We start from the raw sequence: 24,920 nt of genomic DNA, 5'->3' as shown, positions 1-24,920 counted from the left end.
TGTACAAGGTTCATTAATTACGCGAAGTAAAAAGATGGCTTGTACCAGATTATAGCTAGGAGCTAATTTCCATCTGCAGTCCCTGGGCAGGTAAGAATGTGCCACCTTTTTATGAAACCGCTTTGTCCCCTTAAAATAGAAGACCGCCTATATAAATTGTTGTAATTCCTTTCGATTTGGATGTCAGTACTGTTCTTTAAGTCCATTTTTTTTATATAACAAATATGTTTTGGGAAATAAAAAATGTGGCAGTGACCAGACATATATGGTCCTAACTGTAAATCATTGTAAATGGATAAATTGCAATTTCCTGTCTGAATTATTTCAGCTGGCTTGAACTCCATGTTTTACCTGAATGGGAATTTGCATTTGTGTCATGAATACAATACTTGAATTTGGTGAGACCACCTTTCTGAACACGTCTCAACTAAATAAGATAAGAAAAAGAGAAAATTGGCTAAATCTAGTTATTCCATATTTTTTTTGTATAAACAAAGAAAGTAGAGAGACACAGCCTTGGAAACGAAACCGCAACTTGTTCCAGTCTGTTGCATTACAGTCTGACAGATTTCATCACCCTCACTGCTTGTCAGGAGTTGTTATGAAAAGTCACAATTCCTTACGTATTTATCAAAAAGTAGAGGAGCGGGTCTTTGCCCAGACACAACAGACCTGGCCAGAATCCCCGTGCCAGCCCGTCGGGTCTCAAAGCCAACACCCCAGCGCCTCCCGCCGCTGCCGGCACATCTGGCTCGTTTATCACTCTGGCAATGCCCTCCTCGACTGCCCCAGTCACGGTTATCTTGGCCGAGAGCTCGTTACGAGCTGGGGCCAGCCACGGGGGCAATCATTTCCTCGATTATGAGCCAGACGTCTCGGGACGCATGGGAAAACAAAAGGGAGAGAGATACAGAGAGAGAGAGAGAGAATAAGAGAGAGAGAAGGGAAAACTATGCCCTCACTTCCTTTCCTTTATCTGTTCTCAGTGTTTCTCACCCCCAGTGCCCTAAAAGCACTCAGCTTATCCTGCTTTATATTCTACAACTGAGGCACAATCAGTTGCTGTTGAATCGGATAGTAGGTGGAGAGACTGCAGAGGTCTGTCATCGAGAACAAGCCGGCTCATTATATATTCTATTCAATCAAAATTTTTTCCATTTCTTCCCAAATGAAGGAGAAGAATGAAAAATCAACACCTGACCGCGGCCTCACAGCAGCCACAAACAATAAGGAAATGCAAATCAGATCCGGCGTAGCAGAGGGGACAGATGTGTTTCGAACCAGGACTCCATTTCTCATCCTATTAACTCTCTAATCAGAGCGAGATGAGATTTAAAATTAGACAAGGTAGAACGGAGGGAGAGTTAGAAAGTGATAGATGGAGACAAAGGGAAGGGGTGGTGTTTGCGCCGCAGCCTATCGAGAAAACTATTATACCCTGGGATTATAAGAACATGATGTCTTTGTTCTCTGAAGTCAGTGTTTGTCAGTGGCAGAAACGTGGTGACGAATGAGGCACCAGGCTTTAGACAGGGCCAGGAAAGAAGTTTTGTTGTTATAAGAAAAAAAAAAAAAATCTAGATCTGTGTGAAAACAGCGGCATGCAACATTCATTAAAAGGTGCTGAGCTGGGATTTTCAGCATCTACGTACTTGGTTGAAAAACACAGATGTGAGCGATTATACCTTTCAGATAAAGTCATGCATGAAAAGCTCTGAATCTGGAGTGTGAAATTAAATATTGTAACTCAAAGAAAACTGGTTTAGAGGCTAAGGCGTTTTTTCCCACTCTCCCCGATCCTCCGCACCTTTGAATTTCTCCCTGCACCTGGAGCCAAATGAAAGATGACGGATAACGTTTGATCAGAGGCCCGTGGATATTAGAAGGATTTGATGGCATCTTCACCAGCCTGCGCCCGAAAGCGTCACAGACTCCTCCTTCCTCGTTTGTCTCAATGAGAGCCGCAGACGCGCAGATGAAGTTCAGCGTAACCAGCTGACGGCTTGACGAATCGCCGCGCCAATTATCCCATCGCCAAAGCATTCAGCTGTGAAATGATGCCCTCTGTTGCAGATTCTGCTGCGTGCTCTTTATTTAGCCGGCATTCCTGTGGATGTTGGCAAGCCCAAAGCGAGTGTGAGCGTTCCAAGTCGGATTCAGAAAAATCCTCTTAACCGCACAAACTTTTGTTCCAGCCTGAACACGGCCTGTTTATGGGTAGATGCATGCTCGTACGGTTTTCTGGGACCCGGCATAGTGTTGAAAAAGTGACAATGGCTGCTAAAGTCATTCCATCACAGGAGCAGGTCAGAAAGAACAGAACAAATGTTGGACACAGATGTAGGTAACTGAGTTAAGGGTCAAACAAGAGATATTGAAAAGCACGCCTATCTAACTCTTAACCCCAAGCGATTTTCTTTGTGAACAAAACACTTCAGAATTTTGATCATAAATTGGAAATAATTAGTAAATTCAACAAGTTCTCCTTCCACTTAAAGGGGAATTATAGTTTTTTACAACCTGGACCTTATTTCTGGCATAAAATACGATCGTTTACTCATCCATATAAGTTTTGTGTAATTTGGAGTCGTTTGGGAGATAGTTAGATCTGTGTATATCCATATAGTGGGAGTGACTGGGGCACCGAAATGCAGCCTCTAAATAGTGCATTATCTGCAGTGAAACTTGTTCATTTCACCAATATTTTGTTATGATACACTAGTGCTATTCCACGTTGAGCTCCAAATGACACCAAAGTTGTATGGGTGAGTAAATGATCGTATTTTATGCCAGAAATAAGGTCCGGGTTGTAGTTCCCCTTTAAGGACTTAAGGCTCATTTAAAGTACTGCAGGACATAGGCGGCATAATCTACGTACGTAACCTACATATGTAGCCTAAGCTGGTGCGAGTCATTCACCCAAACTCTAGTTGGTGCTGTGTTGTTGTTGTTTTTTTTGCCAGTCGGGTTAAGTTTTGTTTCTACTTCCTGCTTCACTTTCAACAATGGCGAGTGAAACTTTCAGAGAAATTTCGGTGAAACTTTCAGTCGAGGACGATTCACACAAATGTTTGCATCTCCGAACCTTCCTCAGTTAACCTTTCTGCGATGTGTTCCATCTTTATTGATACAAAACAGTCAATTAGAAAATAGCGCAGATGGAGAAGCAGACGGAAATACGCGACTACCAAGGGGACCAATAACAGCTCTTGCGGTCTGCATCGCTGTGACGCCTAGTTATATTTCTGGGGAGGTGCACGTCAGGCTACGGCATTAGGGGCTGAGCAGGGTCTGGGCTGATAAACCTTGCATTATGGGCATACACACAAGAAGAAACCAGTGGCAATGAGACGACAAGGGAATACTTAAATCCAGCAAGTTGTAACAACCTATGGTGACGCCAAGTGGACGGGTACCAAGAACTAAGCTGAACTTTGAGGTTACACAATTGAGGTGGTGAGCAGTGACTAATGAGTTGATTATCCTATGACACAAACACAGAGTGCCTCAAAGATTTACAAAGAAAACCCTCGTCCATGATTTTGGTTCCCACCGCTGAATTCACCATGCTGATTGCAGGCTTGGAGCGCCTAGACCCAGATGGAGCTGTGGTGGAGTTGATGGTATTTTCTTTTCAAACAGAGAGCAGTGATAGCAAGAAGGGCTGGCTCCGTCCATACGCTAGCAATATTTTTATGTTTAGCTCGTTTCCCTTGGAAGCAAGGGGGTTACCTAGGCAACCAGAGCATGGAATGTCCACTGTCGGATACAAACATACTGTATATATATATATATATGGACTGGGCGTCAGTCATTAGCTGTTTTTTCACAACATATTGTGATGTGCATTTTGAAGTATCACGTCTGGAAAATGGAAATGGCAAAATTTATATTATTTACATTCTTTGTCTTGCATATATCCAAGGCAACTGGTTTTCTTTCTTCTTCTGTTTCGTTTGCAACCTCTTCTTCAGTCTGTTTTTTGCAACCATGCGCAACTTCCAAAGCATCTACTGCCTCTATCTGGTAAAGATTTGTTCGTTCAAAACAAGTTTTGCATGTTTGTTTTCTCCAAATTGACTTCAGAATTATACTGAGGCAAGGCTACTTTACGTCCCTTGGACTGATCCACCGGCTTTAGGAAAAACATGTGTAAATAGCTTCACAAGGTCTTCAAGACAGGTAGAAATTCTGTTGCCAGTCAAATCTTGAAAGCCTGTAAATGCAGCCGTCTCCTGGATGCATATGTAATTTTCGTCCTGCCATGTAATTGCATTCGAACAGTAAGTGGTCTGTGGAAATAACACTCACGGCTTGTGTCAGCTAAAAGACGTGGCAGCTGAAATTACACCAGTATTACCTGTCAGGACCTAAGTTCCAAGATTCTCAACACAGAAAGTTGTTTTTTTGTGATTATTTGACTCATTTACACTAAGACATATCTGTCGACTTAGTATTTGGCCAATGGATGTACTGTATGCTTAAGTGTCTGGATTATAAAAAGATGGATAGATGTCATTTGAAGCAATCCAAATACTCCAAATGAAGCATCAAATCACTTGAAAATGTTCCTTTTTGTTTTTGCAACAGGTCTATTGTAGTTGTTGTACTTGGAACATGCTGCTCCAACAGCACAAATGAACTGATGAGAGTCTTTTAAGCGACTTAGCAAGAACGAACGGGGAGAACTAATCTAAATCAGATGCGTCACATCCCTTCGAGAGCATTAGGGGAACCCTGTGTTTTACTAACCCCCCTCGGATTCTGACGTCCCCACATTACTCAAACAGGAAGCTCTTTAAACGTCACGTTAACACGGACGGCGCCCCCTCTTTGATCAGTTGTTCTAGCGCATGGCATGCCAAGGTTCAGCCCGTGACCCGTCTCATTACAGGCCTCTGTGTCGGCAGCAGCGCGGCCAATCATGGAGAGAACTACGGGCTAAATTGGGTCACTCTATCAAAGTCATTCCTTTCAGTGCCAGCTGTCTGCTGACTTGGATGAGCTGCGCCAAGTCAGCACAATCCAGAACACATTAGAGCGCTGGAAAAGGGAGCTGGATGCATGCCTCGTTGTACCTTCCATCACAACTTAGCATGTCAGTGATAATGCAGCAAATGGGAGCGCCGCTGGATGTGTGTTGTGCAACGTGTCCAAGGCTTTTGAAGTTACTTATTCTGTAGTTTTGGAGAAACTTTTTAGCTTTGTAGGAAAACAGGATTTTAATTTACACATCTCAAACAAGAAGTCCAAAAAATGTTCTGTTTAATCAGACCAGTATGTTGGAGGGAGTTATGAGCAGTTTAAATAGGACATGACTTTAACAAGAAAACCCCGGAAGATTGTTCCCCTGCTGTTTTGCGTCACTCCACAGCAGCTTTAAACAGCGCACGTATGAAGTCAAGCCGCAGCTCGATGTTTCTTCTGACATGTTTTAAACATTTTGCACGCTACGTGTGTCAACAGGCGGACCACACACTTCTGGGATTAATAAAAGCGAAGGCTAATAACGAAAGGCACCTTTTATAGATGAAGGCTTGGGAAAAAGGAAAGAGAGAAGGGTTGGTTCAAGAGAGAAAGTGGGTAATAAACTAAAAGGGAATAAAGAAAAAAGAAGTATTAGAAGGAGAGCTGTAGAAACTGATGTTGAATTTCCAAACGAGGTATCCAAAGTGGAGGAGATGTGTGGAAGAGCTTTAGGTTCAAAGACTTGGAGCGGGCGGGATGCTGCTTTTGACAGTTGGCTGGGGATTGTGCCAGCCGTTCTCCATGGATACACGCAGATCTCAGGAAGGCCAATCAGTCATAGTTAGCTCCCAGGAATTTCTGTTTGACAGCAGTAAGACTGGAAATGTTGAAATCTAAAAACAACACACTAGTGATAGAGCAGGTCGTACTTCTTTTTCTTGGTGCACTCTCAATTATTCCACAAAAAAACAAAAACAAAACATGGATCTAGCACAGATAGATCACTTCCAGAAGGTACTACAATTTGTAGTAGTAGTTTACAGAAAATGCTATCAAGCCAGTATCCTTCCCACAATGAATTATGCTAGCTTTGCACTAGTGACCTCTTTTTTTCCCCTTCCCATTAGCCACAATAGCTAATCCGGAGGGTACTTTTTTACACTCTGTTTACTTTCAAGAGAATTGAGATCCCCCATGTTGACTCAAACCCCCCGTGTCTGTAACAGGAAGCACTTTAAATGTCTTGTTAACACAGATGGTGGCCATGCATTATTAGCTGTCATCAGGGATGCTGTGCGAGGCTTTCATCGCATGTCGCATTAGTTGACTTTCACAAATCACTCCTTTGCTAAAGCTGTTGCACGGCTGATTGTGGACGATGCTTAGTAAGGGTCTAAAACCTCAAATGTATGGCTTTGCAAATCCTGTGTATTCTAGATAATTTACATACACAGGCATGTTCCACATAAATCATGGTAGCAGCCGCAAAAATGGAATTAGTTTCTTGTATTGGGCCAGGTGTTAAGACCCGGCTCGAGGGCCACAACATAAAGTGGAGACACATGACAGAGTTACAAAAATAAGGACTTATTTCATGAAAAAGAAAGACAAAAAAAAAGGCAACAGGTGAGACACGGTGCGTCTGCAGCTGACAAGTGGCCAGCTGAGGCCTCTTCAACAAGGCCCTTTTATTCAGTCTTCTCAGGTGTGGCTGGTTAAGGTGATTAAGCACGAGCCAAAGACACTTGCACAGCCAGTGGAAGGCCGGTAGAGGTGCAGAGGAGCGTAACATTGGGAAACATGGAAAAAGTCAAATGGACAAAAACCGTGTTTAAATAAAAGAATGGGATCAAATGTGTGGAATAGATCTCGTGGTTCTCAAACCTTGTAGAACTTGTGCTTACGACACTGGAAGTCATATACGTGACTAATGTCATGTCTGTGAAGGTTCTCAGCCATCCACGTCATGGTATTTCCAAAAAAAATGGCGACTGGACTTTGAGTTTTCAGTTCAGAACTAAAGAAGTGGCTAAACATCTTCAAAAAAATAAAAAATCTACATGTCCAGTTGCCTTTTTTTAAATGTTTTTTGGATACCCGACTAATGACCTTTGAACTTATCAGAATTTCCACTTAAAGGGGAACAACATTGGTGAAATGAACAAGTTTCGCGACAGATAATGCGTTATTTAGAGGCTGCATTTCGGTGCCCCAGTCACTCCCACTACATGGATATACGCTGATCTAAATATCTCCTGAAGGACTACAAATTACACAAAAGTTATATGGGTGAGTAAACGATCGTATTTTATGCCAAAAATAAGGTCCAGGTTGTAAAAAACAGTAGTTCCCCTTTAAGTGGTCATGAATACCACAATTTGGGTACGTTCATGTGGAGTTTACTCATGAAGCTGATAAACAGAGCACTGTATGGATGTTCAAACCACGAGTTGCTCTTTACACTTCACCTCAGACGTTTTGTGACAAATTATCCACCGAATCCCTTCCTTTCCGTCCTCATTCTTCATTTTCTGCTTTTTTCTTTTTCGTCGTCTCCGTTTTGTTTACATCCGCTTCCCAGCGGGATCACGTGAGGTGGTGCATTTAATCACCGCTACCCGTCATTTGCAGGATAATACTGTCCCGTAGCGTGTGTTCTCCCTGGTTAAAGGCAACAAATCAGCAGTTGCCTTTGTAAGAATTTCAGCAGCGTTGTAATATATGTTTATAGAAGCAGAAATAATAGTTTGGCTTGTTAAAAAAGAGCTCTTACACCACAAGCTTAATTAGGACAGCCCTGGCTTTGCTCTGCTACCTTAATGGCAGAACCATGTGATAGATGGTGGTTGGCTTCACCCAGCCTTCTCCTGCCAGGAGCCAGGAGTGTGCACCATGAAAAAAAATCTTTAGAAATTTTCCGTGTGAGCAGATTCACAGATACCAATACTGGTCTGAATAATTTGATTTTAAACCAGAAGTACAAAGTAGGAATTAAGTAAGAGAATTAAGAAAATTGCTCGTAAATATAGAATGACAGATTCAACTGGGATTATTAGGGAATTCGATAAATCAGGGCCAAGCGTGGATATAAAAGGACATTTTAGAGCAATTAAGGAGCGAAAGGAGCGATTCAGCTGCTAAGAGGGTGATGCTATTGAAGATCTATTTCCATCTGACCACAAAAAGAGAACCGAGTGCACAGGGAAGAGACTCTCCAACAGTATTGGTTACAACTCCTACACCACTCCTTCCATTTCATGCTTGCTTCGGCAGCCAACCTCCAAAACAGACTAATTAGAAAGCTCGCGTCAGGTTGGCTTGAGAGGCGCAGTCACTTGTTGCTTTTGTGGATTCGCGGTCGTACATCACTGACAAGCAGAACCAGCCTCTGCTCTGCAGCTTGCACGTGTGTGTGTGTGTGTGTTTGTGTGTGTGTGTGTGATTGATCGCCAAGTCAATTAGGGAACGATTTAGAAATAGACAAGAGCAGAATGAAGCTCATTCACCTAAATACCGCAGATGACTCTCTTACTGGAATTGGCTTATCTTCTAATACCAAGCAGAATTGGATTTCTCGGGCAGTTTCCTCCCTTGACAGGCAATGTGGCCTCATCCATCAATGAGCACATCCTTCTTTTTTTGTGTGCAAAAGGCGCTCTCTCTCTTATCCTTTATGCACCAGTTTTCAGGGCTCCAATCAATATCCAATTTTTTGCCACGGTCGATTCCTCAATGCTCCTCAGAGTGCTTCAGAACCCTGAACTCCTTGAACTGGCCCTTTTTCATCTTACTATTGACAAGTCACCGACTGTGTCTCCATTTCCTTCCTTCTTTCTCCGCTGACTTCTTTGGAGAACATGAGCTAGAGCTGGAGCTCGTTGGTCAGGCGAGTCAATGCTAAACCTCTTATTCTAATCCCAGCGTGGGTTTGATGTGGAGAACTTGTGTTTTCCATTGTGAGAGTGCACACATTGGCTTATTCAATCAGTGCTCGCTGTGAGACAACTGGATTGTTCTTTGTGCATTGTACAGCTTCCAGAAGCCCTGTCCATTGTGCAATCCATTTAGAGTGGATTACACAACGAGAGAATTATTACTATATTAGAGTAAACTCAAATAAGCGATAAAACCAGAAGTGCGGCAACGCTGACTGTTATTATCGGTTATATCAAAGCCAACGCTGATAAAACAACTACTGGACAAGAAATATGTAAACTTTCCCATTTCTGCGGCAGTGATACTACACAGCATAAACTTACAGTGTGCGAGCATGCAGCCCTAATTCCCCCAAGACAGGTTCAAATAGAGTTCATATTACTCTGAAAGGAATAAATGGGCTAAGAAAACAGGAAGTGAGCAGCATCTCCGTGATGAGGGGGAGGAAAGCGGATGGCGACCACGTTTGGGTCAAGCCTGCGCCAGAACGTCTCTGCCAATAAGTCTATATTACTTTAAAGTTTAGAATGCAATAAATGTAATCAGATTTACTCAAACTTGGCAAAAACACACCACTAAATCACATTTGTGCAGTAATTGATTTCAGAGAGCATCATACGAAAATGTGTTGAAGGCTCGTAATGTTACGTGTGGCGGAAAACCAAAAGGATTTGCTGTCATTGGTCTCAGTGACGAACTTTACATGGACTGTTTTTTCGTGCCAGATTAAAAATCGTTCTGAATCCAACTTAATCGTTTACTCGAACGCTTAATAAGATGATCTAATAAGTTATACGTGTTTATATTCACCGAAGCATCTACCAGAATGTAACTTATTTTAACGCGTCATGTGGGTCTGCCCATGTGGAGCATTGGATCTGCCTGAAGTATAAAACTCATTCAATTGATTTAATGCAGTAAAAGAAGAAGAAGAACAAGGGAGACTCACATTCTCAGCTGAGCTGCCTATATCAATGTTGATGTTGTCTTTTTTGAACAACTGGTTTTCCCACCACCATGTTTCTATACCGCCTAGAAACCCCAGAGTTGACCCGATGTGGGGCAAACAATCTCAGAAAGAACGTATTTATTCCAATCACAGAGAAAATAATCAGATTAACAAGGAGGTTACTACAATACGAGTGTCTGTGTAAATACAGCAACTGGCAAGTGTACTTACACCAACCAGGCATAACATTATGACCACCTTTCTACTGTGTAGGTCTCCCCTGTGTCTCCAAAACAGTTGTGTTTCACCAGAGAATGGACATGGGCCTTCTGAAGGTTGTCCTGTGGTGTCTGGCAACAAAATGTTGTTAGTGGGGAGCCTTTGGGTCCTATGGGTTGAGGAGACGGGCTTCTGTAGATCAGGCTTGTTTCAGTACATCCCACAGATATTCAATCAGTTTGGGATCTAGTGAATTTGGAGGCCAGGTCAACACCTTATGCTGTTATTCATGTTGCTGTAGTTTCATTACTATGGGGTGGGGGTGTCTGGTCTGGTCTAGGTGGGTGCTACATGTCTAAGTAACATCCACATGAATGAATGCCAGGTCCAAAAGTGTCCCAGCAGAACATTGAATTGTCACAAGATGGTCAATGATATTTACTTCTCCCGTCAGTGGTTATAATGTTGTGGCTGATCGGTGTACCTTATGCCTTGGGGAATGTCACATAATTCCTGTCACTTGCTTTGACTCTAATGAGTGCTACGTTGCCGTGTGAGTTCAGGGAAAAGGTGTTGCGTGACAGAGGACTTAATGTGGTGATCATGCTGCAGAATTAATGCTCTCATGAGATGTAAACAGCATCTACATGCCAACACATTGAGTCCTAAGCTGATTACCAGTCACACTCAGTGCAGCCCTGACAGGCAGCAAGGAAAGACTTAGGAGCAAAGCCTCTCGTGCTTCAAATGACCCCAGTTAGGTCAAAACTGAAGGGAGTGTGGATTATAAATATATGGAGAATCATTGAAGTACATAGAGTTCGCTCTTGTTATCCTTAATAAAAACCCCCTTGACATTTAAGAATTTACTGGTGAACCAAATGTGAAATTCAAAATAATAATCTTTCACCGGCTTGAATATGACAAACTCAATTCTTTCAACATATAAACAATCATATTTCTGCCTGCCGACAGTGACATTCCAGACAGCATGCAGCTGTCCAAACCCCAGCGTATCTTTTTACCACGCCGAATGTCATAGCTAAGTATTTTATATGTAAATTTGGTGGTGTTGTTTCTGGCTTTGGTGCATTTGAAGAAGCATGCCAGTGTTACGCGGAACTGTATAACTGCACCAGAGTGTGGTTTAAACCCAAGACAGCAGCCGAAAACATTCCTGAGATCTTTTTCAATAAACTGCAGCAGAGAACTAATAATTAATCAGTTCATGCTCATATAAATAATGACAAAAATTAGATGTCTGTCTTCATAACTTGTCATTGACTTTGAAAGATTTCATATAAATAAAACTTTCTGAATGAAAAATACTCCCGAGGCTGTGGAACCCTGACAAAATGCTGTGGCTTTGACCTAAATGTTGATTTAGGTGTTTTCCTTCAGCATTATTTTTGCTCTCTTTCAGAAAAAGAACGGCAGCGTTCTGCTGAGTCTCGCCGTGCTGGCTTCTTCGGGAGTGATTCTGCTGTCAGCTCGCCTCTACTGGATGGGTAACAAGCCTCCCAACTTCTCCAACTCGGACAACCCCGCGGCGGACTCGCCACATTTCCTCACCCGGACGCTAACGTTCCTCCACCTGCCCGCCGCCAACGCCTGGCTCCTGCTGTGCCCCGACAAGCTCAGTTTCGACTGGTCCATGGATGCCGTGCCCTTGGTCAGGTCCTTGGCCGACTGGAGGAACCTTCACACTGTGGCCTTCTATGGTGGAGTTATCCTTCTGGCATTGTTTGGCCTTCGCGGTCCCACCTCCAAAATCAAAGAGACCAATGGAAAAGCCCACGTCACTAATGGGAAATCCATCACTAATGGGAATGGCTACCATGCCCATGACGCAAATCATAACACAGACCAGGGGTTGCCAAAGACCACCCTGAACGGGTCAGCTGAACTCAACCATTGTCCTCTGCAGACATCCCTGCCCCCTACAGAAAGCCTAGTGCTATTTTCATTAGGCATCCTGTCGTTGCCTTTCCTCCCAGCTACCAACCTATTCTTTTACGTAGGTTTCGTAATTGCAGAGCGGGTACTGTACATCCCCAGTATAGGCTTTTGTTTACTGGTTGCTGCTGGTGCTAGAACCCTGTATGTCAGACTGAGGACTAGAGGCTGCAGGGCCTTAGTTTTGTGTCTCTGCACGGGACTAGTGCTGCTGAATGGATTCAGAACTGTTCAGAGGAACAAAGACTGGAGCAATGAGGAAAATCTCTACAAATCAGGGATTAATGTTAATCCCGCTAAAGGTAAGAACGCTACCAGTTATCATTAGGGATGGGAATTAAGCCTACTACATATTTTTGGGATACAGACTCAGTCAGCAGCCAAAAGCTGGCAGTGAATATGTTTCCTTTTTTAATATTTCCCCTGTTCAATTTAAATTAGTATTACTTGAATGAAGCAATAACACATGTTTTTTTACACAGCTGCCTTACTCGATCTTGAACAACCACTAGCTAGCTTAGAGCGGCTAAAATTAGCTAATGTAAGAAAACAATCTTTGTAGCTTATTTTTACCAATTCATTTTGCAGACTAAAATTGTGAATTTAGTGGGATCAGAGTGATCAGAATTTACAGTCATGCCTTTTTAAATAGCTTAGTTAAAGGTGCTCCATGGAGGTTTCGACCACTAGTGGGAGCTGTTGAGCAGTTTGCTGCCTTCGAGTGGAACTTGCGAGCTGGTGGTTACGACATGTGAAGTTGTGTACAGGAAATTCTAGTGCATTTATCAGTAAAAATGATTTAGAAAGTTTCAACTATGGCTCAAGGGTTTGTAGAGGTTTGCAGGTTTTTCTACGGAATACCTAAGTTTAGATGCTGACGTTATAGTATAGCAGTATAATTTAAGTTTATTTTGTAAAACTGGTGGCAATAAAACTATTTAAATGAAAACCAACACTGTGTAACTTTTGACTGACATCTGTCTCCTGTAGCCTGGGGAAACTTGGGGAACGTACTGAAGAATCAGGGCAAGATGGCGGAGGCGGAGAAGGCGTACAGAAATGCTCTACACTACCGAGGGAACATGGCTGACATGCTGTATAACCTGTGAGTCTTAAAGACACCCGTTCCACCTCCTCCTGTTTGCACAGTCTTGACACGAACGAGTTCCGATTCCTCCCATCCGTCACTTGAGATGGCAGCCGCTTGAGGAGAGAAGGCAGCAAGAGAGAGATGGAGAGGGGATAAAGCGCAAAGACAGCGAGTGACAGACAGGGAGAACTTACAGAAATAGATCTAACACAGGAGGAACATAGCAAGAGAGACGCAGAGCACGGCTTGAATCAAGAGTGCGGCAGAGAGGAAATAACTTCATGCGTCTCTTGCGGCTCTTTGTACTTTCTGCTGCTGATTTGATTAGTCATGGTTTGCATGGCCTTTGGGAGAGCACAAAGCCACTTCCAATCCTGCGACTCAAGGTGTCAGAGGTGCCAAAACCTCATAGCAGACCCATGCTTCTTACTCTCATGCCGACAATGTTTTTTCTCCCCACTTCACTATTCCCTCTCAAGTTACGGGTGTCAGGACGTTGGCAAGGAACGAAAAAAGAGAGACAACCAGAGAGACAGTGGTGTTTTGCATTCTTTAAAACATAGACGCTATTTCCACATGACGTATGGTTGGATATATTAGAAAAACTGAGCTTAGCATTAGATTTGAGAAACCATAATGGAGGTAAAAGGTTTCATATTTTTGCCTTTTCATTTTTCAGGGGTTTGCTGCTGCAGGAGAACGAACGTTTTTCTGAAGCGCTGCATTATTACAAAATGGCCATTGGGAGTCGGCCAACACTGGCATGTAAGTAAACATGGTCTCGTTTTGTAGCTGATGCAAAATGAGTAGACTGACGAGGATCAGGAGGAGAGATACAGTATCAGCGATTAGAGGTTCACGCACCTTTGTCTGGATTAATGAATTTGCCACGTGGTCCTTTTGGAAGGCCGTATTCAGCTTGACGGTATAATGTTGAGATTCAATCTCACACCTGAGTGCTCTCATGCGAGATGAGGGTCCGTCTTTTAATGTACCAAGGACGCTTCTATGACAAGGGATGCCTTTCCTCTGTGCGTTAACGTTAGTTCTTCTCTAGCTTGATGTCTTTTTGGCCTAATTTATTCTCTATTTACTAAGTGCTTTTCTCATGGTAATATCATCTGCATCAGAGCACTGCCCTGTCTTCTTTTAGCTGTATTATGGCTTGTACATTTTTGCAGATCCTCCTCATTGTCTCCACTCCAGTTTGTAATTTTTTGAGTGTCTACTACTTGTAAATTGATATAAATTGGAGTATATATCTGACAGGGAGTTGTGCTTTTGTGGTGTTTAGCGTGATTCTGCCATAAATCACACTGTAAACACCACAAAATACAGATTTAGCCATTGTCTCCTCTTAATCAATGTATTAAAAGACCTGAAGGTGGATACATATCTTCACTTTGTGCGTTTCATGACGTTAATATAGCCCTACTTTCTCATACCTCTGACCCTCAGCGGCCTACTTGAACACAGGAATAATCCTGATGAACCAGGGAAACCTGGAAGAGGCCAAACGCACCTTCCTCACATGTGCCGACATTCCCGACGAGAACTTGAAGGATCCGCATGCCCACAAGAGCTCCGTCACCAGCTGCCTGTACAACCTGGGAAAACTACTCCACGAGCAGGGCCAGCAGGAGGTCAGTGTGTCTGGCCAAGTGAATATTTGGCTCCACACAAGTTTTTAGCACAGTTTTTAAACAGCTCGCCGCTACTGAATGAGTAACAAGCCTCCCAAGAAACATTGTCACAGATTGCCTGAATAGTGGCTCCTAGAGGCAGTAGTCAAGTGGTAAAATACAGAATATGTAGTTAGTTAGAGTAGTTAAGGCTGAGGCCTTTCTACAGTATTCATCTGGAAAAGATGAATACTGAAAAGTTTTGTCACATGCTTTGTGCCCCACTTCCAGTTACAGGGTCTGCAATTACGCTGACGTAAACCAAACCTGAAAACCTGTACTGCCTAAATTAACATTTTTCTTCTTCTACAGGAGGCCCTGTCTGTTTATAAGGAAGCCGTGCAGAAAATGCCCAAACAGTTCGCACCGCACAGCCTTTTTAACATGATGGGTGAGCTACTGTTGGAGCCTTTCAAACCATTTCTGTGAAGTGCAGCAACAGAAAAGTCAGGATTAAAAAATAGTCAAGTGTCGATCTTACATTTTCATACATGTAATTACCTTAGAAACAGCTGCGAAGGACTTTGTCATCACTGTTTTACAAGGAGTGAAAACAGTGCAGTCCTGGGACAAGTTTGGCTTTGGCTTCGGTGCCTTAATCTTACATGTTAGTTTCCATTTTAAACGCTGGTCTTTCATTTTATCTGAGCTTTGAATTTAGTTCAACAAACTGACATTTACTTATTGCCAAAGAAAACCTCCAGAGGACTGGAACCACCTGTTGGATTCCACCGCTGCGGCTCTGTGCACAAGCTCGGTGTGTCCTCTCTGAGAGGACCGAAGCTAATCCGTGTAATAAATCACTTCCCCTTCTTTGTTATTCTAGCACTAATTACATTATTGGACGCTCATCCTGACGACATAGCTGAGATTGCCGGGTGATGCCTGTATGAAAATAGGAGTCGTGTTTAGTCAGGTGGAAGGAGAGGTTGAGGAAGGCCAGTGTTTTCTATTAGTGTGACATCTGGGGGATACTTTGTAAAAACTGATGTCATAAGCCCACATGTATCCTCTTACCTCAGGGGACATGTCGTCGTCGTGTCTTCGCATCCAAGGGTTTTAACAATGGTTCTTTCAGAGAAAACTGTCATTTATTTCAGCAGTTTTCAGAAGAAACACTTCACTAGGGTAGATTCAGATGATGACAGTTAAATATGGAACTGCAGACATGAATATCAAGGTTAAGTACATGTTTATGTGCTGTCGTAATTTGCTCCGACCAGCCGCTGACTCTGTTACTCAGTCTGGGAACCTATCGGCTATTGTCTGATGGCTGGCCTTCTAGCCAGTGACCATTATTGTGGTGCTTCAGGTGTAGCTAGCTAGCTAACAGTGCCAGTCATCATTTACAGTCCGACTAGCAACTTGAGAGACAAGGACTGGTTGAAGACTGGAGAGTTTACACTCCATTAAAGGGGGACTTCTGTTTTTTACAACCTGGACCTTATTTCTGGCATAAAATACGATCGTTTAGTCACCCATATAACTTTTGTGTAATTTGTAGTCCTTTGGGAGATACTTAGATCTGCGTATATCCATATAGTGGGAGTGACTGGGGCACCGAAAATAACACAATATCTGCCGTGAAACCTGTTCATTTCACCAATATATTGTTATTGTACGCTAATGCTAGTGCCCTTTGAGTCCGGAGTTAGCTGTTATTAGCGGAGTTAGCTTGCACCACAGCCGTTTGTCTGACCCCCACTGACAGCGTTTCAACCGATTGATCGAGGGGAATTGGCATGCTTCTGGAGAGGCCGGCTTTTTATGACAGTTTGCAGCTCTTCCCAGGCTCCCAGCTAATAGTAGCTCTTCTGGTTTTCCATTTGAAATGACGAATACAGGCTACTACCACCTGCTGGTATGGAAAATGATTTCCTTTCATGCGGGTGCATAGTGTGTGTGCTAGCTGGCTGTCGGCTGTGGTCTCTGTGGTGTGTTGAAATAGAAAGTTTTGGTCCAGGCGCAGGCGATGTGAGGCAATGTCACAGCTGGCCTTCGTTCTTTGATGTCAGTTTTTGTGTTTTCAGGCCTTCAGCTTGATTTCTGACAAGGTATGATACAACTGCCCGTCTCTTTTGTTTACCTTACAGTTTACCTTCAAATATAATTGGTTATACTTCTTAGACTGAAATCGCCTGATGCAAAAACCTTGTCCTTGCCCACAGACTCTGCACGTTTGTTTAAATGATGTAAAACACTTCTGTCTGTCTTTAAATTTGTGCTATTTAATTTTTCTTAAATAATAATTATCCTGATCTGTGATTATGTTTCAGGAGAGGCCTACATGAGGCTCAACAGGCTGGAGGAAGCAGGCCACTGGTACAGAGAGTCCCTCAAGGCCAAGCCCGACCACATCCCAGCCCACCTCACTTACGGCAAACTCCTGTCCATCATTGTACGTCCCTCCCCTTCACGCACAAACACAGGGGAAGAATCACGAGGCAAAACATTATCTCAGTAATGATTGCAGTGGTTAACTATGCGGCAGAGTGTAATTAAATGGGACCTGAAGTAGGCAGAGAGGAGGGATGAATAATGCATATCGAGTGAGTTACGGGACACTGGAGCAAGGCAAATTCATCCTATTGATTCCTCTGCAGAGCCTGAAGAAGTGTGATAATTGTTATTAGGTGAAAGCTTCTCACTGGGAAAGGTGGGGGGAAAAAAACTCTTCTCTCCGGATCAGAAGCCTAAGAGGATTTCTGATGCCTTCATGAATATCGTGTCTGACCTCCAGCACTGTAAGTAGTGAGGAAAATGAATAATACACTGCGAAAGAAGACCAAAATATTGCCGTAAATGGCATTTTGTGTGACCTTGGGTTGACCCCGATCCAGGACGGATGCCAAATGCTTTAACAAACTGCTATCGGAGCTTCATAAATACACTCCTGATGTCTGAAGGTCAGAGACGTGGGGAGACTGTCTGGTGTGATGGGATGAGTTCCAGACCTTCTGTGTGTTTGTTTTTCTGCCCCTCGCTGTGTGGAACTGTACACGTATGCGAGCGGTGGAAGACATGCAAACTCTCTCAGCTTCTCCCAAATGTTGCCTTGATTTCTAAAGACGGTATCGTCATCCATAGGATTTCTGAAGGAGCAGTTTTGAAGCTCTGCGTGGCGGCTGTGGTCGTTGCCATGTTGGTATGAGGGTAGCCACCTGTCACTTTACTACGACAATGCACTAAATTATGCGTAACTGTATTGTTCTCATGAAAGTAGCTAAAACCAGTTTGATATCGGACTCTAAACGCGATTGTTTCACATGTAAAGTGGGTGCATTTCCCCATGGGGATTTGGAGTATGCCCCAAGTGGCCATTTGGGGAACTGCAGTTTCCGGCATTTCCGCCTTGGCTTACGTTTTCACCCCTGGAGGTTACAGCCTCTAATGCATTTCTCCTGCAGGAAATAAAAGCTACCTATGATTCATCCACTCTCCCCATTCCATAAAAACAAAAACACATTTATATGACAACAGATGTGTTCACAGCTGAGTCCAGTTTAGATCTGGGAGGTGAACCGTGTGTCCTTTGCAACCCTCGCGAAGATATTTGACTTCAACTTGTGGAGTGATTGCAGCTGCGAGCCTTAAGGGCTCTTGACCTTCGTTCTGACCAGTTCCGGTCTAAGTCGAAAGATTTGAAGATATTCAGTCACAGACACACACACCCACAGACATCATGTAGGTTCAGATTATAGCAGAGTCGCCCGGTGTGGTTGGACATCTGCAGTGCTCCCTGAGGCTCAGGGCTCCAAACCAGTGCAGGGCCCCAACTCGCAGAGAGGCCGCCACAGGGCTTAAGAAACAGGAGATTGGATGGACGCTGGACAATGGTCGAGTGGACAGGCTTATAATGCAATTACTCTGTTTCCTTATTGAATCACTCCATCAGCTACATTTTTGGTCATCCAGCTGGAGTCAGCCGGCGATACAGACAAGAGAAGGAGAGGTCAAACTGAAGTCTCGTACTGTGGTTTACCCCGTCGCGTGGTGTCGTGCTGAAGTACAACAACTTTCAAAGTGAGCCACGAAAAAAAGCTACGAAGGGGAGTCAACATAATAATAAAACCGTCCACCTCGCAACTCCAAAGCTACTGATTTGCCTTACTCCTCCCAAGTGTCTGGCACAACATTAGAGCTCTCCGTCTGGAGTCAGAGTGGTCCGCTTTAGGAAAAGTTGTGGCCACTCATGACTGAGCTTATTTATGAGTTCAACCTCAGCCGTATACGTAGATATTTCAACCCCAAGGCTAACGACCGTGTCTCACTGCAAAAGACAGCTCAGTGACGAAAACGCACAAGACCTAATCTGAGCTGAATCTCGACCTGAAACCTTTCATGAATCCGCTAAATGATGGCTCGCTCCAAGCTAACTGGACTGAACCGCCGTAGTTTCAGCGCTGACGGATGACTGGGGGAAAAAGGTTTAATTGAATGTAAAGAGGAAGGTGCCAAAGAAAATGCGAAATAAGCCATCCACTCCCCGCGTTCGCTCATTCATTTAGAGCGATCGCGGGCATGGGGGGAAGCTAATGAAGCAAACCTAATATGCCAGCTCCTCTCATTTCTCGCCGCATGGCAAGTCCATTGGCAATGTGGAAGCAATCAGTAGTGAGGCATGAAACAAAAGAGGTGGGGGAATTCGAGGCTCATGCACACACAGAAGCAATATCTCTCGCAGGTCCTCACACACACCTTGCTGATCGTTCTTTAAAGGTTGCGGTGAAGCCGGGATACTGTGTTCTTTATTAGTATCCGTTTCCAGCAGATAAGGAAGCAGCAGGGGATGTCTCAACCGATGCATGTCAGTTCAGAGCAGATACAATAAAATACAAGGCCAGTTTGTAGTTTTTGTCTGTATGAGTTGGTTTCAAGTGGAGGAAGTATGTAAAATGTTAGAGTCTGACCACTGAGCAAAGCCTTCTCCAGCACGTCCCAAAGATTCTCAATGGGGTTAATGTTTGAAAATGATGTCTCATGCTCCCTGAGCCACTCTTTCACAATTTGAGCCCCATGAATCCTGGCATTGTCATCTTGGAATATGCCCGTGGCATATGCAATTTGCGATTTGATTTCGCCAAACGTTTAAGTGATTGCCGATCACGATTAATCAGGATTTTTTTCCGACCACATTTCTTCCTCGAAGACGATGGTTCCCTGCTATCCTTCCAGTTTTTAATAATGCGTTGGACAGTTCTTAACCCAGTTTTAGTAGTTTCTGCAATCTCCTTAGATGTTTTCTCTGCTTGATGCATGCCAGTTGGGATTAAATAACTTGTCGCCAGCTGAAAGATAATCGCCCATGCAGTAATTATCCAATAGGAGGCTCATACCTAGTTGCTTAGTTGCCAGGCAGTGTAGTATTGCATTCAAACCCTTACTTAAGTACTATACAAAAGTATTAAAATCAAAAAGTAAAAGTGCAGAATGGTCCATTTCAGAATGACATACAGTATACGACTGGATTGATATGTTTATCTGTGATGTTGGAGCTGGTAGTGGTAATTTTAAGTTATCTATAGTAATACATCAGAATGTATTAGTTGATGTTTATTTTATGTTACTAATATGAATCTACAAAGTAACTAGGTACTAAAGATATCAAATAAATGCATTGGGGTATAAGGTATATGCTTCCCAAAAGGTAGTGAAGTATAAAGTAGCAAAAAATACAATTATAATACTATATAAGTATCCTTTATACATAGCACTAGTGATTAATGAATGAGTTTAGTATCATTTTATAATAGTATTTTATTGTTTCCGTGAAGTTTTATGTTAGATTCATTAGATTCCTCCACTGTTACAGACAAATCCATCAATGAAAAAGTGAATTTAATAAATCTCCATTACCTCTCCGGTGGTGGCTTTAACTTTCTGGTTTGAATACGCTGTGTGGTTTAGAACATTTATCATGCAGGTGTATTTATCACCGATTTCTTTTTCCTTTTAGGGGCAGAAGGCCGAAGCGGAGAAATACTATCTGAGAGCAATTCAACTGGACCCGATGAAAGGAAATTGCTACATGCACTATGGTAAGAAAAGCCACCCCCTCATTTGTAGAGAATGGTGAACCCTTTGTAGCAAAACTGACACACTGATTTTAAAAATGCAAACACCTCTATCTGCAAAAGTACCTCTCTCGTGTAGACAGAGCTATGTAAATCTGGTTTGAAGTGCCTTTTCTGCCAGCTAAAAAAACCACACGGCTGCATATTTATAATACCATAATGATCAGGCGGTGCAGCAGTAAGCTGTGGCATCCTTTACACTCTTTAATTCCAACCCTCAGATGCAGAGTCATTAAATTTACCTCGTTATAAAACGGCCTAAATCAAAGCTTGTTACTTACGTACTGTAACCTGAAAGAATGTTGGCTAGAGGTAATTATCTCGAAATGCCACATCCCTTTTTCAACGGCTATAAGGAAATACTGGTGTATGACGGTAATGCTTTATCTGCATTATTTAATGTTCAGTTTTCTAAACGGCGTTGGCAGCGTTGGAGCTGGCTGAGGTTTTGCAGATGGTGCGATCGGACGAACGTGCGCAAACACACAAACAGACATGTATGCTGTGTTTATCCGAGTGAGGAGACGGGATCAGAATACACTGTTTGCTATTCGGAACGGAGAAACGAAACACGATTTCATATCAGTTTGGAGGCTCCTCGCTGGTCCGCGTTACTATCGCCAGGATATTCGTAGGAAATTAAATCTGTCCTGTAAAGCTGAACGCGCCATTGTGTCTTCCTTATCGCTTTCCGTTCCCGCTGATGCTTTCGCTGCTCCGGTATCTCGGGTTTTGGGTTTAGTTTGGTCAGCAGCGAGGGCTCCCATGCTGTCTTTGGACTGAGCTGTTTCCTCTGCTGTAGCCCTACACTCTTTTGTCCGTTTTCTTTATTCAATGTTATCTTGTAGTGTCTTGTTATAGATGTTTATTCGGGCTGTTCCCCTTCCATTATCTCACATCTGGCTGTGTTAGCTATCCTGGGGTGACTGGAAGAGCTCCAGGTGTGTAAGGAGGAGCTGATGATATCTGTCCACGTTATAACACAGCGGATGCACACAAAGACACACACGTGGGAGAATGCGTGAAAAGGGAGGGTCAAACAGAAGGTCAAAGCTAAGACAAGGTCCTCTTTCCTGCCATTGTTTACAGTCACACATTTTAGAGCCACAGTCCTTCGCAAGGCTCTCCTTTGGTGTCTAGAAGCTGCACATACAGACCTCGAAGGGGCCAGCTGAACCATGCTCTTCTTCCTGCATTAAGCAACATCTGTGGCCAGGCATGGCCGACAATTTACAGCCCCTGAAGCAGGCGCTCGTGGGTGCCGCACCAGGTGGCCAGACTCCCACAGGAAAAAGCATGAAATACAGGACAAACGCTTTCACTGACTCACTTCTCCCTCGCTTTGTCTGCCTGCGTTCTCTGCGGAAGGCCGTCTCTTTCACAGCCTCCATTCGTCTTCGTTTCTTTCTCCGCAGATGTCCATCTTTGCCAGCCATTGCTCCTTTACAGGCTTTCTTTTCTCTGTGTAACACCGACATATAAATTCAAGACTAATTCACACACACAAGCTTTGAAAAGTATGTGCAGGGTATAAAACTGTATTCAGGCACAGCTGGTCTTATACTAACACTAATGTCTGTGTGGTAACATGCTCACAATGTCAATGCAAAAATGTTAGCGTAATTTAGCAATATTAGCAAGCCAACAAATTTGCTAGTTACTTTTTAACAATTTTTTTTTGCTCTTAATGGGTGGTCAGAGAATTTAAATGGGTGTACCAAATTTCATCTCAATCTATCCAATAGTTTGCAAGATATTTCATTTGAAACCACAGATTTAACCTGATGGTGGCACAAGATGGAAAACCAAAACCATGAGCATTCATCATCTAGGACGTCTAAGACTTTCTTTCTTCTATGTAGTGGAAATTAATAAAATTCAATATCTGTAAATGTCTAACCATCCAGTAATCGTTGAGACATTTCAGTCTGGACCTGAGTCGTGGAGTGGAAACCAACCCTGGAAATAAACGTCTCTGCCTTGCCTCTCTCTGCAGGTCAGTTTCTGTTGGAGCAGTCTCGTCTTGGCGAGGCGGCGGAGATGGCGGAGCGAGCTGCGGAGCTGGACAACTCCGAGTTTGATGTGGTCTTCAGCGCTGCTCACATGCTAAGGTCGGTCCGGCTGCTGACGTACGGCGGTACCGCTTCCAAGCAGGGTTTCCCTCGTTCCCTTTCTAGTAGTCCAAGCAGTGTTTGTGTTTTAAGTTTGCAATTTGCTGCTTCACCATTTGCGGGTTTTCCTCCTTACTACTCCTATTTAATGACCGTCTTTGAAATATAAATTATACAAATGTTATAGGATAGTAAATGTCCTTTGAGTGGAAAAGCTGCTATAAAAGTGTGTATTAAGTATTACATATATAAAGAGCAGTACAGTTTCAGTCCATCATGGGGAAGTTTTAGTCGAGGGCTTGTAAAGAAGCCATTGGAGCATTTTCCTACAAAGTCTGGCAAGTACGTGTGCACAGACAGCTTATAAATCTTAAAAAAGTGTCAAAAGGGACTGCAAATGTCCTCTGCTCCCAGCAGCTGAAGGGAATATTGATATGATGTCCCCTAATTCTTTTTTGCTCTACATATCTGGGAAAGTCATTACAGCTCTCTTAGCATTTCTCTTGATGCGGGACCACAGAGGATTTGTAAAAAGTTAAAAGTCCCAGGTCTTGGCGGCGGCTCGCTTTCGGTAACGTAAGAATAAATCTAAATGACTGATCATCCTGCCGTGTTCTGGTCTGAAAGACTGTTCTCAGCGGAGACTCTTTGGGACTTAAATCCAAACAGATTAGGGTTTATTAATGTGACATGCACCTATTTTAAGTTAAGTTAAACTTGCTCTGCGAGAAGAAAAATGAGGCAGAAATATTGGCTTGGTTTACAGTATGTACTGCTATTGACTGACCATAAACATGGCAGTAATAATGACCTAACAACCCAGTGTGATAATATGAAGGCTTTCTTGTAATTGCTTTTACATTACAGTACATGGCAAGTCATGCAAGTAGAGCACTGGTGATGCGCAGCCTAAAGCGAGTAACAGACCTGCTGGTCAATTTGAGGTGTCTGTCATGTTTTACCTCATTTACGCGTGAAACGTACGCCACATGCGAAGCAGTACCAACAGGGGGCGATAATTTACTCAATGTCAACCTGGCACCCTCTGATAAATGAAAACAAATCCAAAAAAATAAGCACTTTAACGTTTAAAAGGATCTGTTTAAGCCAAACTCTCTCAAGGATCTTTTCCTAAATGGGCTAGGGCCAGGGCTAGGATTAGGTCGAGGGTTAGGGTTAGGGTTAGCGTTAACCAAGAGTTTTCTTTGCTAATCTGCTGCCGTTAGCAACTAAACACGGTGAAAACCAAACTTAAGTGTAAAAGTGAAACAAAATTCAAAATAAAAAGGTCCTACATTGGATTTAAACCCCAGTCTCTGGATTTAATGTTCTTAAATGTGGACTTCTATCAGTGTTCCTACTTGATGATACCTTTGCCTATTTTTCGCGTCTAAATGGACGAAGCGTGTCTGCTACACACTTTGGCGTGACACCAAATCTGATAATTTTTCAATATTTAGGATTAACATATTCCTCTTAAATAAAATAAAAACAAAACAACACCTTTACTTCTCCCCGGATACCTTAGCTTCCTTTAATCCAGACTTCCTGAATCTTCATCTGTCACCGAACAACTCGTAGCGCTTGACCAAACAAAACAAAGACAGAGGAAGGAGCCTAAAGATGACGACTGCGATATCACTTAATAAAATAAACTAGCATGAACCCGGTGTTTTCGAAGACATGTTGTACTTGAATAACAGGCTTATAAATATGAATTACCATGTCAGGAAGGAATGGCCTCTTTTGACTTTATTAACTTTGGCGCAGCAAAGTCCGGTTCATGAACTCCTTGAATAAAATCGTATGTATGGAATAGATTAACTGCTGCTACTTTATGTACCCAGCTGTAACAAGGAGGACTGGCAGGTGTTTCAAGTATTTATGGCTTTGACACTGTCCCCAGAACTTGCATTTCTTTTCCTTCGTGCTAGA

General features: G+C 43.1%; 1 protein-coding gene across 1 annotated transcript in view; it reads left to right on the top strand.

Annotated features, from left to right (window-relative positions):
* The window catches only part of LOC311508571 (protein O-mannosyl-transferase TMTC2-like), a 59,178-nt gene that overhangs the window by 29,537 nt on the left and 4,721 nt on the right, over positions 1 to 24,920 (top strand). Inside the window, exons 3-10 of the mRNA XM_084573392.1 lie at positions 11,496 to 12,330; positions 13,019 to 13,133; positions 13,798 to 13,883; positions 14,577 to 14,761; positions 15,113 to 15,191; positions 17,077 to 17,198; positions 20,757 to 20,838; positions 22,871 to 22,985. Of these exons, the coding sequence (XP_084429518.1) occupies positions 11,496 to 12,330; positions 13,019 to 13,133; positions 13,798 to 13,883; positions 14,577 to 14,761; positions 15,113 to 15,191; positions 17,077 to 17,198; positions 20,757 to 20,838; positions 22,871 to 22,985 (1,619 nt within the window). The remainder of the gene's footprint in view (positions 1 to 11,495; positions 12,331 to 13,018; positions 13,134 to 13,797; positions 13,884 to 14,576; positions 14,762 to 15,112; positions 15,192 to 17,076; positions 17,199 to 20,756; positions 20,839 to 22,870; positions 22,986 to 24,920) is intronic.

This window comes from Chelon labrosus (assembly GCF_963514085.1).
Source record: "Chelon labrosus genome assembly, chromosome: 23".
NCBI classification, from domain to species: Eukaryota; Metazoa; Chordata; class Actinopteri; order Mugiliformes; family Mugilidae; genus Chelon; species Chelon labrosus.
This window is presented reverse-complemented; position numbering and strand designations above follow the sequence as displayed.